Raw genomic sequence first — 17,781 nt, 5'->3', positions numbered from 1 at the left:
AAAATCAGTGTGTACTGCAAGATCTATATATGACATGCCACACCTTTAAATAAACTCACAATTCCCACCAAACTTATTAGGACCAAACTTTAAATAATTTATACATTTAAACATGAAGACAAAAATACCTTATTATCTTATAATTCTGCTTTTAAACATTGTCATATCATGTAAATCTATTAATTTAACTCAACTATATAAATTACAAATTCATAATTTAATCCTTAATTAATTAACTATTATTATTATTATTGTTATTATTTATCATCTAATCTAATATCTTTTTCTATTTATCACATTACACCATACCTCATTTCTCTTTTTTCTTTTAATTTTTATTTTTATTCAACAACTTTCTTTTAATTCTAATTTAACTAATTTACAACGTTTAACATATAAAAAGTAGTATTTCTTATTTAGTCCAATCTTAACATTTTTTTAACCAAATAAATCTTTCTTTTTCAAAATTTCCCTTATTTAATCTAATAAATTTTTTTGTTACTATATCTTAGCCAAATTACATCCCTATCAAAAAAAGTAAAGACATTCAACTTGGTCAATAACTTGATTTTTGATCAACTTACATATTAATTCCAAAATTTTCTATCTATGGAGTCTATCATTTCTTTAAATTTGATTATGCAATATAACTAAAATATTATTCACTTGATCTAATTCTACTAAGATAGTAAAATTTTCAAATAGAACATAATTAACAAATTCTTGAATTTATTCAAATAAAATTGAGCACAAACCTTAAACTTTCATAAATCTTCCACAAACTTAAAATTTCTATTCTTCATTTCTTTTCTCTTTAGAGTTTCCACTCTTCCCTTCCACTTCTTCCTCATGAAATATAAACAAATAAATCATATTAATAGAATATCCCTCATAAATGTTCACATAAACATGATAAGAAACATTGCTACATCAAAACCCCTAACATACCTTTAAATTTTTCAACACTTGGTTACTATTCACTCTCCCTCAACCTTGAATTTTCTCTTTGATTTCTCTTCTTTTCTTCAAGTTCTATCTTGGAAAGGTGTTGAGAGAAAATAGTTAATTGATTAGAGGCAGAAATTTAAAAAAAATTGGTGTAGAAAAAAAAAGATGGAGAAATGGGAGTCTTCCTCTTGATTCACGGTAAGAAGAAGAAAAAATGAAGAATATGAGTTTCTTCTAGACCGAGGCTTGATTAGATAACAAAATCTCTAATCCCTAAAATCTTTCGTTTTTCTCTCACAAATTCCATTTAAAAGTTACTTTTTATTTGATTTTTCTAGATCGGTGTTTGAGGAATTTATTCCCATCAAGAGGACTCACTCTTTTTTTTATTATAGTGATGGTGAAAACAATAATGATGATTAAGAATAATATTCATACAAGCGAAACAAAATTTTCATCGACAACAACAACAACATTATTAACAAGAATAAAAATAAAAATAATAATAGAAAGAAATCTGATTGGTTTAGATTTGTATAGTTGTAGAATCAATTCAGGATCCGCCTACCGAGGAGGTATCCATTAATGCCCTTTAGTTCTTTTTTTTGTTATAGATTTAAATAAATGGAGGGATTTAAAGTTTTTTAATTATGCCGTTTAATTGTTGCATGATTTATCTAGATAAACAGTGGTGATAGAGTTGAAGAGAAATAGTAGTGCATTTATACCATTTCACAAAGAGAAGATTATAAGAAATAACATACAAACTATATCTAAAATCCCATCTTTAGTACCAGCTTTCTCAACCAGTTTGACAGCTGATACAAGAATTGGAGTATGGATTGGTGGTGGAAGTGGAAGAAAAGAAGAGAAAAATAGGTAAAATAAAAGAAATTAGAGGTAGTATTGGTCACCCAAGTTGTATAGACACTTCTTACATGCACTTCAACAACTTGGTAGTTCACATGGTACATGGTTTAGAAGAGCATATATTGGTTGAACTATTCTTTTTTTAATAGAATATGAATAGATGTGATAAAATGGAGGAGATGTAAGAGAATAGAGGAGAAGTCTTTGAGTAATTTGATTTATTAGATGCTAAGAGGGTAATTTTGGTATACAAATGAATTTTCTTTGTTCTGACCAACAAACAAATATCAAAAGTGGATACAATATGACGAAAGTCTTTTTCAGTCGAGAGAATCAAAATGTAGATATATTTTAATATAATTCTAAAACTATAGGGTATTTTAATTAGTTAGGGTATAAGGGTAATTAATCTGAGAATTTTTAGAAAAATAATTCATAAAATAATTTTATTTTCAAAGAACTTTTTAAGAACATGTTTAAAAATATGTTCAATTAATATAAATAAAAATAAAATTTTTAGAGTTCCAGAATTGATAAATTATCCTCAAGTCTTCTACGTAAAACCTATTAATTTTTTTTTTAAAAAAACCACCTATGTTGACTTTCTTCGGCCGTTAAATTTTGTATAGTTGATTTGGTATAAGTATTTTTATAGTAACGATAAATATATTTTGATATGCACTCTCATTATGATCTTTTAACATTTATACTTTTCAAGATACTCATTAAGTTTTATTGAGAGAGAGAACGAAAGTCCAAACATGATAAGAGAAAGGATTTCCAAAGATGCCGTTTCTAGTGGGATTGGTTTCTCATCATTGGTGGAGCCATTGTCGTTGCTATTTTTTTTTATTTTTCACTCTTTTTTCTCTCTTATATTTGAGTAGGGAAGGGTTTCTTATGTCTTTTTTTGTTTATATTTTTGTTTTCTTTGAGATGTCTGCCTCTTTAACTTTTCCTCACCATGATGGAGGTATTATTTATTTGATTTCTTTGTATTATTTTATTTGCAGGTCCAACGATGATTTGAGAGGGAATTTTTGATTGATCTACCTGTATGGAGGTACTTTGATCCGCCGTTTGGAGGGAGCTTTCGATTGCATAATATCAGCAACTTGGACCTTATCTATGCATTCAGTAGTTTTTCTATGTCTGAAGGTGGAGGCAGTATGGTGGAGTCGGCGTGTGATAGCGTGATTTTTTGTGTTCATTAGGTGTGGGTTAGTTCGATTTTTTTTTTATTTAATTTTTTCAATTTTGATTTTTTAAATTGATTTTCTTTGTGTGTTTTCTTTTCTTTAGAATAATATTTTGTAAACACCTTATAAAATGCAATATAATATAACAAGTATTTATATAAAAAAAAAGTTTGTAATAAAAGTTAATTATTCTTAAATTTTAATATTGTCAAAATTAAGCTTGAAATTATGGATTAACATTAGTTTTCCATTGATAATCTTGTATAAGAAGCTAAAGTTGGTGTTATTAGTAGAATTAGTCACACATAATGATTTAAATATTATCGAGTTAAGTATTTTTAATGCTTTAAATGTTTTTACATTATTAAACAAAAAAATTATTATACTTTTTATTTGATTTTAAACTTAAGATCCATTTATTTAAGAGAATAAATTATATATAAAAATATTTTTGAAAGTAATTTATTTTTTATTATTTGATTGTGATATTAAAAACTAAAATATATAAGAATTTTTTAAATTTATAATGTAATTGTATAAATTAAGAAGAGAAAGTTATTTTTATTAAAATGATTTAATTTTCAATTTAATAAAAAAATTTTACATTGAAACACCTCAAAAAATGAAAATATTTTATAAAAGGCAATTACATTGGAAAAAACTATCCATGTGCCATTATTAAAAAAGTTTATTATTTAATTTTTATAATATGAGAAATTTATTATTTATTATTTTAAAAATATATTAAATATTTAAAAAAATATACTTTCTATCTTATAACATTCGGCGATCTTTCTATTTTCAGATATTTATTTTTTTATATTATGACTAACATATAAATTCATTATTATAATTCTATTTAATTTTATTTTATTTTTAATATAATTCACATTAATTATTTATTTTTTAAATAAAATTTTTAACTATCTCTTAATATCTCATTTACATTATATTTGATTAATAATGATTTTATTTTTTCATTAAAACCTAACTTCTCCATTTTAAATTAAACATAAAAATATTTTGAAAAGTTAATAGAAAAAATTATAATAATTTAATTAAAATAACTATCAGAAATGGTAGAATAAATAAAAATTATAAAATAAAAAGAGTATTAATTAATTTTCACTATAGATTTTAATAAATATTAATTTCATGCAATATGGAAAAACTTATTAATAATTTATTTTAATTTTAAAAAATATATTAAAATATTTTAAATATTTTTTTAAAAAATTTATTTGTTATTAACTTCATTTTCCAATAACTGTCATATTATATATTTTTTTATTTTAAAACATAGATATTTTAATTATTTCTAAAGGGGAATTTGCATTCATGGTTTTAATACGGTAATCAGTCCATCCGAATAAATATTAGATTTTATTATTTTAATTTTTAATTTTTTAATTAAAAAAAATAAATTAGAAATTTTGTATTTTTAAAGTTAAGAATTTTATTAATGACTTTTTAATAATATAATAATCAAATATTAATTCTTTATGAGAAAATTTACTATTTAATTAATTAATTTTAAAAATATATTAAAATATTTTTTAATTTTAAAATATTAATTTATTTTTTGTTAATTTTTTATTAAATATTTTATTATTTAATTATTATAATTTTAAATAATTTTTTAATTAATTTTTTAAATTTTTTAAAAATTTATTAATTAGTTTCTTTATATTAAAATATTTTAATTTTTTATATATTTAATGATTAAACGAGTTGAGAGCTACCCGTAAATAGGGGTGAGTATTTGGTCGGTTCGATTTAAAATCGAATCGAACTGAATAAACCGAAAATCGAAATTTTAGTGTTTATAAAAATCGAACCGAATTGATTTTGGTTAGAAACCGAATCGAACCGAACCGGTTTGATTCGGTTCGATTCGGTTCGGTTTGATCGGTTTTGATTTTTAATAATTTTTTTTATTTTTTACACTTTATTTTTAATATTTTAAAATTTAATTAAAATATTTTAATTTTAATATGATTTAATTTCTCTATATTATTAAAAAATATATTATTATCATTAATCGGTTCGGTTCGATTTTTTCGATTTTTTTCTGATCAAAACCGAACCGAACTGAAATAACCAAAATTTCTAAAATTAAAAATCGAACCAAACCGAAATATATAAAAAATTAAATTAAATTTTTAAATCAATTTGATTCGATCAATTTTTTTGATTTAAACCGAATACTGCTCAACCCTACCCGTAGACATTTTAAAATGGTAGATACTTTTTAATGTTTTTTTTATTTATTTTTATTTTTTATTTTTTTAATTAAAAGAATCAGTTTACATATCAAACAGCCCGGGCCTAGGTTGTATCCAAACAAAGGGTAAGAATTCAGGTAGAAAAGAACAGGAAGAGAAAAGAAAACCCTCAGCCTTCCAATTGGATTGGACAGTTGAAAAATTTTCCAGCTCGAAATAATAGCAGAGTTGTCCTGTTACTTGCCTGTACATACGAGGCATTGGTCGTCGTTGCGGAGAAGGAGAGGGCTAGCTCTCTCCCTTTTATAAGCACAATTTGATTTCTCCTTTGGGTCTTCAATTCTTGTTTCTTCTTCTGCTATATTCCTCTCTCTGGTTCCGCAATTCTAAATTTCAGGTTTTTCTCTCTTAGTTCTTGATCTCTTTCTTTATAATACATGGACACCCCTTCGCTGGATAACCATCTTTGATTTTTTTGCCTCTTGATTTATTTGGATTCCGGGTATTACCTTTTCTAATTATCTGGATTTTTAGTTTATCTCGTGGAAATTCATTTCATTGTTGAGAAAAAAGGAACTTTTTTAAGGGATATTGGTAAATTTACATGACAGAATTTGTTCCGTTCTCTATGTTTATATGTACAAGCCAAGAAATCGAGGCTTCAGAGAATAATACTGTTTACTTTCTATTAAAACTTCTTGAAGCTTCTTTTCTTGTTTAATTATTATTGTTGTTTTTGTTTTTTAAATTAAAAGTGCTCCCATTTAAGTTGCAAATGAGTAGTTTTAAGCTCTTTTGCTGATACCCTTTTGGTGACATTTTGTTTGTTTTATCTGGGTTCCTGTCTTTTGCTGTGCTTGGCCCACTTTACCATCCTTTTAGTCATAACTCGATCTCTCTTTTCAGACATGGATGCTAATTCAACTGGAATTGAGTCCTTGGTTGCTCACATCCAACAACTAGAGCATGGTAATGCTTCTGCTTTCATTATTCAATAATATGCTATTATTTATATTTGGTCTTGCAACATTTTACTCTTTGCTTCTTTTGTGTAAATATATCCGTACTTCTTTGACTATGAGTATCCTTGGCCTTTTATTTCGCAAAGGATCTAGTCGACTGAACTCATTCATCTATCAGTTATAAATCATTGAAGTTTGGATATATGGTTGGTGACATGTCCAGTAAGTACCCTTCAAAATTTATTCTTAATCCCTTGTTTGGAATAAAAAATTTCATAAGAATTAAATTAAATTAGATTCTTTTTTATGAATTTTCTTATTTGGAATGGAAAAATTCAATTCTTTTTTAACTTCCAAAATTTTCATCTTTAAAGAAAATGAAATCATGCATGATTTTGCAAGGATTCATTTTAATCCTTTTCTTATAAAATGAATCATGCCAAATAAAGGGTAAAAGAAGTGAAAGTTGTTAAAGAAATGGTATTTAGGACTAAAAAGTTGTTAAAGAAATGTATTTAGGACTAAGACTTTTAAGCTTCATAAACAAGTAATTTATGAAGAACTCTCTTAAAGTGGTAATTTATCATTTCTTTTAAAACTTTCAATCACTGTGAGCCTATTATCACTGGAGATGAAGTTGCAAAGAGAACATTGTCATACATTGGTCAGGCAATTTTTAAGACCAATACTTTTCATGACCCTGAATGAACTATTTTATATGTTCTCCATTTCTCTGCATTCAATATAAATTTTTGTTATTTAATAAACTGATGCTGCATCAATTTTGTATTAGATGCTTAAAAGACCCATTCTTCATATAGCTTAATTTACTATTAATTTCTTTTCTAGCCACACTTAATAGGTTTCAATTTTTTTTTTCGCTTTCATAGATGTTTCTTGTTCATAAGTCTTGGAAATAATAGTTCTTTTATCGTAATGTTTTGTAGAGCGTGATGAGTTACATAAAGATATAGAGCAGTTGTGCATGCAGCAAGCTGGACCTAGCTACCTTGCTGTGGCCACAAAAATGCATTTTCAAAGGTATACATGTGTCTTTTTTTTTTTTCCCACAGACTTACCATTTTCCCTCTTTTATCATTTATATCATAATTTGTGGGGAAAGGTCAAGTGGAGGAGCCTAAGGCATAGGGGCATATTACCCGTATCCCAAACCAATGTGGGTCAACACATCCCCTCACGTCTAAAACTTTACTAGAGTGAGAAATATTTAAGGGAGGCTCAACATTGGTGGAAGGTTAAATTTGGACTAGGCCTAACTCACCCCTTGAGCTATCAAATTAAATTTGAATTAGGTCTAATTTACCCCAAAAGCTAGTTCAAAGGGTCTAATTCACCCCAAAGCTAGCTCAAGGGGTCTAACTCATTCCAAAAGTTAGTTCAAGGGAGGAGTGCTTAAGATATATTACCCCTATCCCAAACTGATGTTGAATCGATTGGGTGGATGTGTGGAAGGAGAGGAATGCTATGGTCTGTGGGTTCATATAAATGAGAAAACAATAATAGTAGCATTCAATTAATGCCCTATTAGGACAGCTGGCTTGGAGCAGGAGATTGAGAACTTGAAAAAGAGGTTAGCTGCCTCTACAAGAGACAATCAAAATCTTCAAGAGGAGCTTTCAGAGGCTTACCGAATCAAAGTAAGAATTCTGACTGTCACATGTTAGTTAATTTTGCAAATTCTTTTGTAAGCTTATATGTTTCCTTTGATGCATCCAGAGCCAGTTGGCTGACCTACACAATGCAGAGGTTGTAAAGGTACCCCTCCCTCCCTCTGACTTTCTCTCTATACAAAGTACAAACACAAACTCTGTGTGGGCATGGTGCTTGGCTATGCCTTTATTTCATTTATTTTATTTATTCTGCAAATTTTGTTAACTGCATTGATGAGACAACCATCTAGATTGGAAGAAACAAAAGGAATGACTAAAGCTACATGGGTAGAATAGCATATTGTGTTGGATTGACCTAATCCATTATAGGCAAGGCAACTGTCCTAAAAATAGAAACTTCTGAAAGATCACATTCTAGATTTCTGTCCTTCAATTTTCAGTAGCTGAGTGATTTTGCTAGCTTCATTAGGGATCTAGCTCAGATTTTTTTTTAATATTTTCTTTATGAGGAGAATCAAATTTGTTGATCTTATAGTTCTGCTAACATGAAGAGCAGCTGCATTTGCAGATGGCGCCAAAAAAAAAAAAAAAATTCGAAGCTTAAGTTTCATCTGCAATCTGTTGAATTCATTGACTTGATTAGCTGCTTTGACAAGCTACACTAAATCATGAACAATGTTTCATAGAACACTTTTTTCCCATGTGATTTCTGTTTTGCTTTGAAGGAAGAAAATATTTTCATACATTTTTGCAACATCTAATGGAAATTTCCTTTCAAAACTGGTTCTCACTTGTGTTTTCTTTCTTTTTTTCTTTCTTTCTTTTTTTTTTTCTTCTCCAGAATGTGGAGGCAGAGAAGCAGGTTAAATTCTTTCAAGGTTGTGTAGCTTCTGCTTTTGCTGAACGTGATCATGCAATAATGGAGGTTATTAAAATCATTTCAATAAGTATTTAGTTGATGGTTGACTTTATTTTATTCATCTGCAATATTTTAAAGTAGTTTACCATGTGCAATATTTGTAAGGTTATGAGTTTCCTGAATGGTTGATGGCAGGCTGAGAAGGCTACGGAGAAAGAGGAGCTCGTATCCCAAAAATTTAATGAAATGCAGAAGAGGTACTACTCGTCTTTAGTTTATTTTTTTTAGGTCTTCTCATACAAGAGAAAAAAAAATGTTGGGAGACAAAAATTGTAAGCTTAGCATCCATCGACTGCTTGTCATATAGTGTTTGAGGTGGTTGCTTAGCAAGTAGCATTAGAAATGATGAGAAAAAAGAGAGCTGATTGAGATTGCCATAATAGAGGATATTGTTTTAGACATTTATCATTTAAATTTGTAACTTTTTTTCTACTATCTCATGAATGTCTTATTTAGTAGTCAATAAGTAGTTTATGGTGATTTCTACATCCTTTCTAAGATGTTCTTCTTTTTGGTTGGTTATTAAAGATGATGATAGTGATTTGTTTGTATGCAACAAGCATGGATATGAGTGATTATTCCCCTTTGGTTGTGTGTTTCTGTTCCCATATTTGGGAAGACTGCATGTTAAGTTCTGGATTTATTTTGTGGTTTCTCTTTTAAGTAGGTAATAAATTGGGTTGATAGTATATGAGCTAAAGTTAGAGTTCTAAGTCTTTGATGATATTGACAGTGATAGTATTTGTCTCTTTGCATCGGGTTGTGATGTGAAATGAGGAGAAAGTCTTTGAAAGGTGAAGGAGTACTGAGTTTTTGACAGGGTACATACAGACGTTTCTCAATGGTCTCAAACGGGTTTATTTGGGATGCTTTTGAGAAATGAAGTTATTTTATTGTGTATATGCATAGATTTACTCATTTGATTATGCAAAAGGATTCATGGTGTAGACTTATTTGCCACTTATGGCAGACTTATATCACAAATGAAAGCAATATATTCTATTATCATCATGCATTATTTACCATTTAATGCCTATTGATAATCTCTTTTAGGGTTTTCTTTCCTTTTTCTCCCATATTTGCACTAAGCCTCATTCTTTTTCTCAAACTTCTGTGCTTATCTAGAACTTATCCTTTGAAATTTTTGTTTTTCCTTTTCCATAGAATTCCAGTTGATTAACCATTTATTACTGAATATTTAATGATTTTCACTATGCAGGCTAGAAGAGCTTGCGTCAGAGTGTCTTGAACAGAAGAGACTAAATGATGCACTGCTGATAGATCTGGCTAAGCAAGAAGAGCAGAATGAAACTTTCAAGAAGGTATCTGTCTCTCATATTTCGCGTTCACGAACCTATAATAGGTTATTAAGAATTTACTTGAATGATAAATACATTTGGAGTCGAAAGCCTGTTAAGTGTGCTTTTTGGATGTTTTATCACACAGAACATTTCTTTTCAAGCTATACACACTTGTGTGTGTTGTGTACTGTACATATATATGTGTGTATGCGCCCGCACACACACACACATGGAATCCAAGTGATTCTAAGATTTTGTCGTAGGTGTTCTTGATTTATATATCAACAGAGTGATAAACCAATAATGACAAGGGTGCATGTAGGTGTCTAAGAAGTGATGATGTTGTTTGAGTAGAACTATAAGCGAGTATTAAGTGTCATTTTTAGGTTTTTCTCAACAAGTTATTGAGGATTTTTTTTAAAAAACTTTTGCATTATTTTGCTCACTATACCTTTCTTGTCTTTTGATATGGATAGTTTACTAACATGTTTTTGTTCATTTAAATTTTTTTAAAATCTCAGGAGCAAAAATTAATTTTGATTAGTGTGTTTTAGGTGGGATTATTTTTATTGTTCGAGTTTTTCTAATTTCGCTTTTGTTGAAGGTTGGGTGATACAAGAATGGCCTTTAACATATTCAGGGGGTTTCTTTAGGGGTTTGCGCATGTTCTCTTCCTTTCGATGCATAAATCTTTTAGTGCGAGATGGTTAGACAGAGCTTTCTATAAGAGGATGTCTCATTTTGGTTCTATTTGGTCTGCCTTTTCTTTTGTTGTCTAGCATCTCTACTAGTCTGCTGAGCTAGCTAAGAGAATTGAGAATCATAGAGTTTTGTTTTCCAATTTTTTTTGGAATAACAGAGGGATATTAGAGGGAGTTTATTTTGAGTTAAGGATATAGCTTTTGGATTCCAATACGAATGGAATATTGGAAGAGGATTAAAAATTATGAATTATAAGTATGGTAGGATTAGGAAGTATAGAGTTCTAGTTTTATTATTTGGGAATTCTACTAATATTAGATTTAGAATTTGTTATTTAAGAATTTTAGTGTATTTAGTTTTTTTTAAAAAAAATTAATTAGGAAGTTTGTTACTTACTAGCTTTAATTATTATGATTATTATTGAGAATAAATAAAAATTAGTTGAAAATTTTCTCTACAGAATTTTTTTTCTTTTGATCTTATGTTCTTCCTGTTTTATATCAATTCAGTATCAGAGCTTAATATCAATCCAAATTCCCATAACTTCTTGTAAAATATTTAAACCTTCCAACTTGTGTTCTAGCCTCCCTTTGAAATTCCTTCTTAGTTTAGTGTTTAAGAAAAAAACACCAGAAAAGTCAAGATAGAACAGAAAGCAGCTTTGCCACCACCAAATGGCTATTTGCAGCTCGGGAAGCTGTTGGTACTTGTTTGGCTGCCAGAAGCTTCTCGCAAAAGGAGAAACATTTAGGTTGGGACTCAACATGACTCTAGATCCAGCTGGAACTTGACCTTTACTGACGATTGGACCACTCCAACACTTTGCCATCTTCTGGTGAACCTGTTGTGCTATTGGAGCTCCAAACTGGTGCCCCTAGATTCCTGGATCCAATTGAGTCAGAAGCAACTCATGCCTCGACTAGAACTTCTTAGTTTTCGGCATCTGACCTGCTTGAGCACTTTTGCATGGAGGTTTGTGTGCGGTGTGTGTGTATTATTGGGTGATGATGGGTGGAGGGGGGAGGAAAGGGAAGGGATGGTGGGAGGAGAGAGAGAGATGGGTGGAAGAAGGGGGGAAGAGAGGGGTGGGTGTGAAAGGAGAAGGAAAGAGAGAGAGAGAGATCTTTCTCCATCCTTCTCACACTCTCTCTATCTCTCACCTTTCACTCACCAGCCCCTCTCTCCCCCTTCCTCCGCCACCTTGTTCTCTCCCTCCTCCCTCCATTGGTTCACTCAGCATCCCTTCTCTCTCCTCTCCCCTTACCATCATAGTAAAATAGTTTTTATTGTTATTAGTGACATTTTTATGTAAATTTATAATTTTAAAAAATTATCTATTTTCATAAATAATTTGCATAGATACATTTAAAAAAAATACATGGGGAGAGAGAGGGAAATTATATTTTTAGAGAAAGAGAGGGGGGATTTTTTTTCATTATGCTAAGTAAAATAAATTTGTATTGTATTAAGAAACAAATATCAATTTGACTGAGTTAGGTCAAAATTTAGTTAGTCAGCCACAAATGAAACAAACTTTTAAAATTGCACATGTGGAGCACATCATTAGCTTGAACTATTAGGCATCATTTACAGAACGAAAACCCTACAGCCTATAATATGATATTAGCAAGAGCAAAACATTAATAATTAGTAATCTGAACAAGAAAGACCTCTGATGAGTTTGTTTTATTGTTCAATGGTTTGTTACATATGCTACATTATTCTTCACCACTTAACCTTATGTCTTACTTGGTCTATCTTGCATTGACCTCTTACTCCAGTAATTTGTATGTGTTCTATTATCCTCAAGCATCAGTTATTTGTACAGTAAAATGATCAAACCATCTCATTTTCCGCTCTCAACTTGTACTCATTGAGGTGCTACCTTATTTTTTTTTTTCCTTTATTATTCTCTCGTCCACCTCTGGTATTGTTCTATCACACTCAATTGCAGACTTGTCCCTTCATTATCCGACATGTTCTGTCATACAACTTGTTGATGGAATTGTGGTTTTGTGGAAGTTTTCTTATAATTTAGTAGCCTTTATGTTTACTTGAGGTCCTGTCATGCCTCATACTTCTTATTTATTATCTTTGTTATCTTCCTGTGATTCTGTGATTGACATCTTTTTTCCTCATCATCCTTTTGTGTTATGAACCCATGTATTGGAAGGTGATCACTTTGTGGAACTTATTCTCAACCTAGTTTAGCTTTGCTTTTCTCACTCATGCTTCTGCTTTTATGATTGTGATGTTTATTTTCTGTACTATTTATATTTAGTTGAAATCCTGTATCCTCCATAATTCCTGCTGCTGATTAACCTTAGAAGGTAGATTAGGTTTTATCTATTGGAACCATTGCCAAAGCAAGAAAAAAAAAAATCTACACTTGGGAATCATATTTGGTAATCCATGGTCAAAACAAACAATAATGGCTCTGGACTGATCTTTGGTGTAAGTCAACCGTGAGAGGAAATTTTATGAATCCAAAAACTCCTTACAATGTGTATAACCCCTTCATAAGTATTTTTCTAAACATTTATTTATTGAATAACTTAAGTAAAACAAATTATGTAGTTTGCTCTGAAGATTATTTGTGATCATTTCAAAATGATGGGGAGTATGCAACTATCTTATTTCCTCAGTTTCTGTTATGTATATTTTCAACAATCTTGTTGATTGAATATGATTCTTACAAGATTAAACTCTGAAATTTTCATTTGCATTATAGGATTAACTTCAAGTTTTTATGAACTTCTCTTTTTCCCTCATTTTGCTTTCACATATTGCAGGTTGTTGACAAGTTTTATGAGATTGGGCAGCATTCTCTTGAAGGATTTGAAGATGCAAGTTGGGATGATAAATGTACATGGCTGTTACATGGCTCAGCTGAAATGTGGAGTTATAATGATACCTCCACCTCTAAATACATTGTAACTTCTCATGATCTTTGTTTTGGTTTGTTTTGTAAATATACACAATGTCACCACCACACAACTCATGTTGCGTTGGATCATCTAGGATTGCATATATGCTAACCCAAGCCTCAGCTGGATGAGCTTAGCTTTTGGCTTGTTTCACCACCATACATCACATGTTGCATGGGATCATCTAGCATTGCGTATGTGCTGAGCTAAGCCTCAGCTGGATGAGCTTAGCTTTGGCTTGTTTACAAATGAGCTAAACATTTGGGCTTAGGCTTCACTTAGTTGGCTAATTTACTAACGGGACAGGTTAACCTGGTGTAACCCTGTTCATATTTCTGTCATCTGTTAACTAACCAGGTGTAATCTGTCATCTGTTAAACAAGCAGAAATTAGCCAAGAACTTTCTCAATAGACTAAGTTGTGATAAATATTTAACCAACAATTAGAAAAAGTGACAGTATTTATTTTAAAATTTTAATATACTTTGCAGTACTTGTTCTTTTTAATAATTTGTATGATAATATATGTATCCTTTAAGTCTTCCATTTCCAATATGATTTATTTGGTGAACAGTTTTAAAGTATTCTTATGCATGTAATAAAGTTTACCACTGGATCAGTTAAAACAAATTTATATACATGCGTAAAAATGAGCTATCTCATGAGCTTAAATAAGCCAGGTTTTACTTAGCTCAAGTTTAATTCTTTTATTAGACAGGGCTTAAAATGTGTTAATTAATTTAACAAATAAGCTTGAGTTTTATATTTTCTTATATCTATTAAAACGTCCTTATCGTTTCTTTTCGTCACCGAAATGGTCCCTTTTTCTCCTCCTCCTCCTTGAAAAAGAAGAAAAAAAAAGGAGAAGAAGAAGAAAAAGAATCTCCTCCTCCTCTTTAGCAAAGAAGAATAAAAAGAAAAATTAAAGAATAATCAAAGAAGAAGAATAAAAAAAAGAACCAAAGAAGAACTAAAGAAGAGGAGGAGGAATAATCAATGAAGAAGAAGGAGGAGGAAGAGAAAAAGAAGGGGGATAATTTGGTCTTTTGCTATATTTTTAACGGCAGAAATAGACGTAAAGTCTATTTTATTGACAGAAAGACTATTTTATTAACGGAGAGAAAAAATAAGAATGTTTTAATAAGTTTATAAAAATGCAGAAACTGACTTGTGGCAATATCCAGTGGCTAAATTATAAATCTCTCTTTCTTTTAGTATTTAATTTTACCTTTTATTTTCATAATAAAAAAAAATATATAATACCCACATTTTATTATAATATATTGTGTTTAAATTAACAAAGTAATATTTATTGTTTGAAAAACTCCATAAATTAACTAATCAATTGTATAATATAAATAACATATTATTTAAGCTTTATATATTTTTCAAATATAATTCAAACGACTATTTTCTATCTTTCCATTTTCATTGCATTTGATTATATTTAATTTAATTGTATTTTTACATTTCCTTTCTCTTTTGCATTTTATACTTTATAATGCATTATGCATTCTTATATTGTAATATCAAACTTATTATAATCCTATTTTAATTTGAATGAAATTTTTAATTATATTTCTATTTTATATATATCAATTTTATTTTAATTTAGAGTATTGTCTAAAAACAGTAAACCAATGAGTTGACGCTCTATTTTTAAAATTAATTGTAACAAAATATATATAAGTAATTATTTATTATCATAATAAAATTTAATATTTTATTTAAATTTTTTTAAATTTAAATTATCAAATATCTTTTTATAAAAAAGGATTTATTTAAAATTTTTTAATATATTTTAAAAAATTTTGAAATATAAGAGATTAGCGTCTGAAGTTTCTTCTGCTTCAATATAGTGTGTGAAATAAGAACATTATTTGAAAAAAAATGAGATAATAAGATTTTTTAAAATTTTTTTTAGTATTTAGATAATAATAAAATTATTAATATTTAAAATTAAGGTAATGACTTTACTATCTTATTTTTTAAAATTATTCATTTGTGATAACCATTTCATATATTTTATAATTTTTGTCTTTTAAATTTAAATTTATTATCGAATATTTTAATATTATGATAAGTATTTTGGATATTTTTAAATAATATTTAAGTTTGTTATTTTAATAATCATATCTAAAAATTTTAATGTTTTAATCATATATATATGAATCAAAATCTATAAATTTAATGGTAGATATGTTAAAAAATATCAAAATTTTAAATGCACAAAATACATCAAGGTTAAAAATTTAAGATAATAATTATTAAAATATATTTAAATATTTAATTAATTGTCAAATAAAATTAATCAAACTCAAATCATTAACAATTTAAATATAATAATACGATATCATGATAATTATTTAAATATTTTTAATTAATATTTAAATTTATTATTTTAATAATCTTATCTCAAAAAATTTAATTTAAATATTATCAAAATTATTAATTTTTAATAATTATTCTACATAATTATCAAATAAAATTAATTAAATTCATAAATAAAAAATTTAAATATACATTAATTTTAAATGATAAATATCTAAAACTATTTTAGTTGATATATGAATAATTCATTAATTTGAAATTATTTAAATAATATTTAAGTTAATTTAAGGTAATAGTTATTAAAATATATTTAATTATTTAATTAATTATCAAATAAAATTAATTAAACTCAAAAAATTAATAATTTAAATATAATAGTACAATATCATGATAATTATTTTAATATTTTTAGTTACTATTTAAATTTATTATTTTAATAATCTTATCTGAAAATTTTACTTTAAATATTACCAAAATTATTAATTTTTAATAATTATCCTACATAATTATCAAATAAAATTAATTAAATTCAAACTTAAACATACATTAATTTTAAATAATAAATATCTAAAATACTTATTTTCAGGTAGGGCACCCACCAATCATACAGATCAACCTGAGTTACGTACCCTGTATTCGAAAAAACAACATTAAACACATAAATATTAGTATCATATGATTCATGCGGATACACATGAATTCTGAATATACATATTGATAATATACATACTTGTGTAGTTTTAATATTCTAAAATATTTAAATTTTGAGTTTAATTCTATTTAAAATAGGTTGATTCGTTTGAATTTTGATATCTTAATAGGTTAAGCAAAGATTAGAGAATAAGCAGAGAAAAATGGTTTTGGACTCTACATTCTGAAATTAAAAAGAGTCTGGGTGTAATCAAGAGAATAAGAAAGTAGAGTCATACTTGAACCCCAACTCTCAGACATACTTTGTTATGAACTACGTTATGGGTATAACATAATTGATAAGAAAAATTAGAGTCTAATTCTAAACCTGAAACGTGAACAGATAGTCTTCATCTGGCAAGACACATTAAACTCGACTCTTTTTGAGAAAATCTTTCCGTTTGATTTTGGTTACTAGTATTTAGGCTGTGTTGAGATTTTTAGTACTATATAAAGATGATATTTTGATGTACATAACCATCTTTTGTTTTGAATTAACTTTGATAGGTTGAAAACACTCTTCTTTTTATTGTATTTCGGCCATAAACATCTATATCTAATTCTTCTTTTCAGTTAAAGGATAATTGAGCTTTCAGTTTATTTGGTTATGAGATCTATGTGATTCTATTACTTGACTGTTTCTTAATATTTATATTGTTCCCATGTCTATTGCTATTATTATTCTGTTAATTGTTGTATTAAGGCGTCATTGCTCAATTAATAAGATGATATGTTGCTATTCAGGTTGATTAAATCCATAATTGTTTAATTAAACTAAAATAAGTAGTGAATTAGGTTGAGTAAAACTTTCCTAAAAAATAGTATAATCTAATTTAAATGAACGAGTGCTTTGCATTCATTAGTTAAAATCAGAATTTTTTAATCGTTCATGCTATAATTGCATTAAATTTTAAGGGCGTCTCCTCTGGTTATCCAAGAAATAAAACTAGCCTACGAGCCTCTCTTAACTAGTTTGAAAACTAAGAAATGATTGAGTATCTGAAGCGTATAATTTGTTTATTAAGAAATAAATTAAAATTATTCTTTCCATCTTTGATCAATCAATAAAACTGAAAC

At 28.0% G+C, this 17,781-nt stretch overlaps 1 protein-coding gene across 3 annotated transcripts; it reads left to right on the top strand.

Annotated features, from left to right (window-relative positions):
* The first annotated feature begins 5,335 nt into the window (after window positions 1–5,335).
* LOC110619259 lies at window positions 5,336–14,443 on the top strand. Of its 3 annotated transcripts, XM_043958534.1 has the most exons (10): window positions 5,336–5,639; window positions 6,149–6,211; window positions 6,351–6,426; window positions 7,152–7,245; window positions 7,754–7,862; window positions 7,942–7,980; window positions 8,677–8,760; window positions 8,890–8,951; window positions 9,974–10,076; window positions 13,550–14,443. In XM_043958534.1, exons 3-10 carry the CDS (start codon window positions 6,408–6,410, stop codon window positions 13,793–13,795), a joined length of 756 nt encoding a protein of 251 aa, XP_043814469.1. In that variant the 5' UTR covers window positions 5,336–5,639; window positions 6,149–6,211; window positions 6,351–6,407; the 3' UTR covers window positions 13,796–14,443. The 3 variants fall into 3 exon arrangements, with proteins under 3 accessions (XP_043814469.1, XP_043814470.1, XP_043814468.1); XM_043958533.1 differs by lacking the exon at window positions 6,351–6,426 and having other exon boundaries at window positions 5,338–5,639; XM_043958535.1 differs by lacking the exons at window positions 6,351–6,426; window positions 7,152–7,245 and having other exon boundaries at window positions 7,759–7,862.
* The last annotated feature ends 3,338 nt before the right edge of the window (window positions 14,444–17,781 follow it).

This window comes from Manihot esculenta, chromosome 7, assembly GCF_001659605.2.
Source record: "Manihot esculenta cultivar AM560-2 chromosome 7, M.esculenta_v8, whole genome shotgun sequence".
Taxonomy (NCBI): Eukaryota; Viridiplantae; Streptophyta; class Magnoliopsida; order Malpighiales; family Euphorbiaceae; genus Manihot; species Manihot esculenta.
The sequence above is the reverse complement of the archived record's forward strand: the minus strand, read 5'-3'. Positions and strand labels throughout refer to the sequence as shown.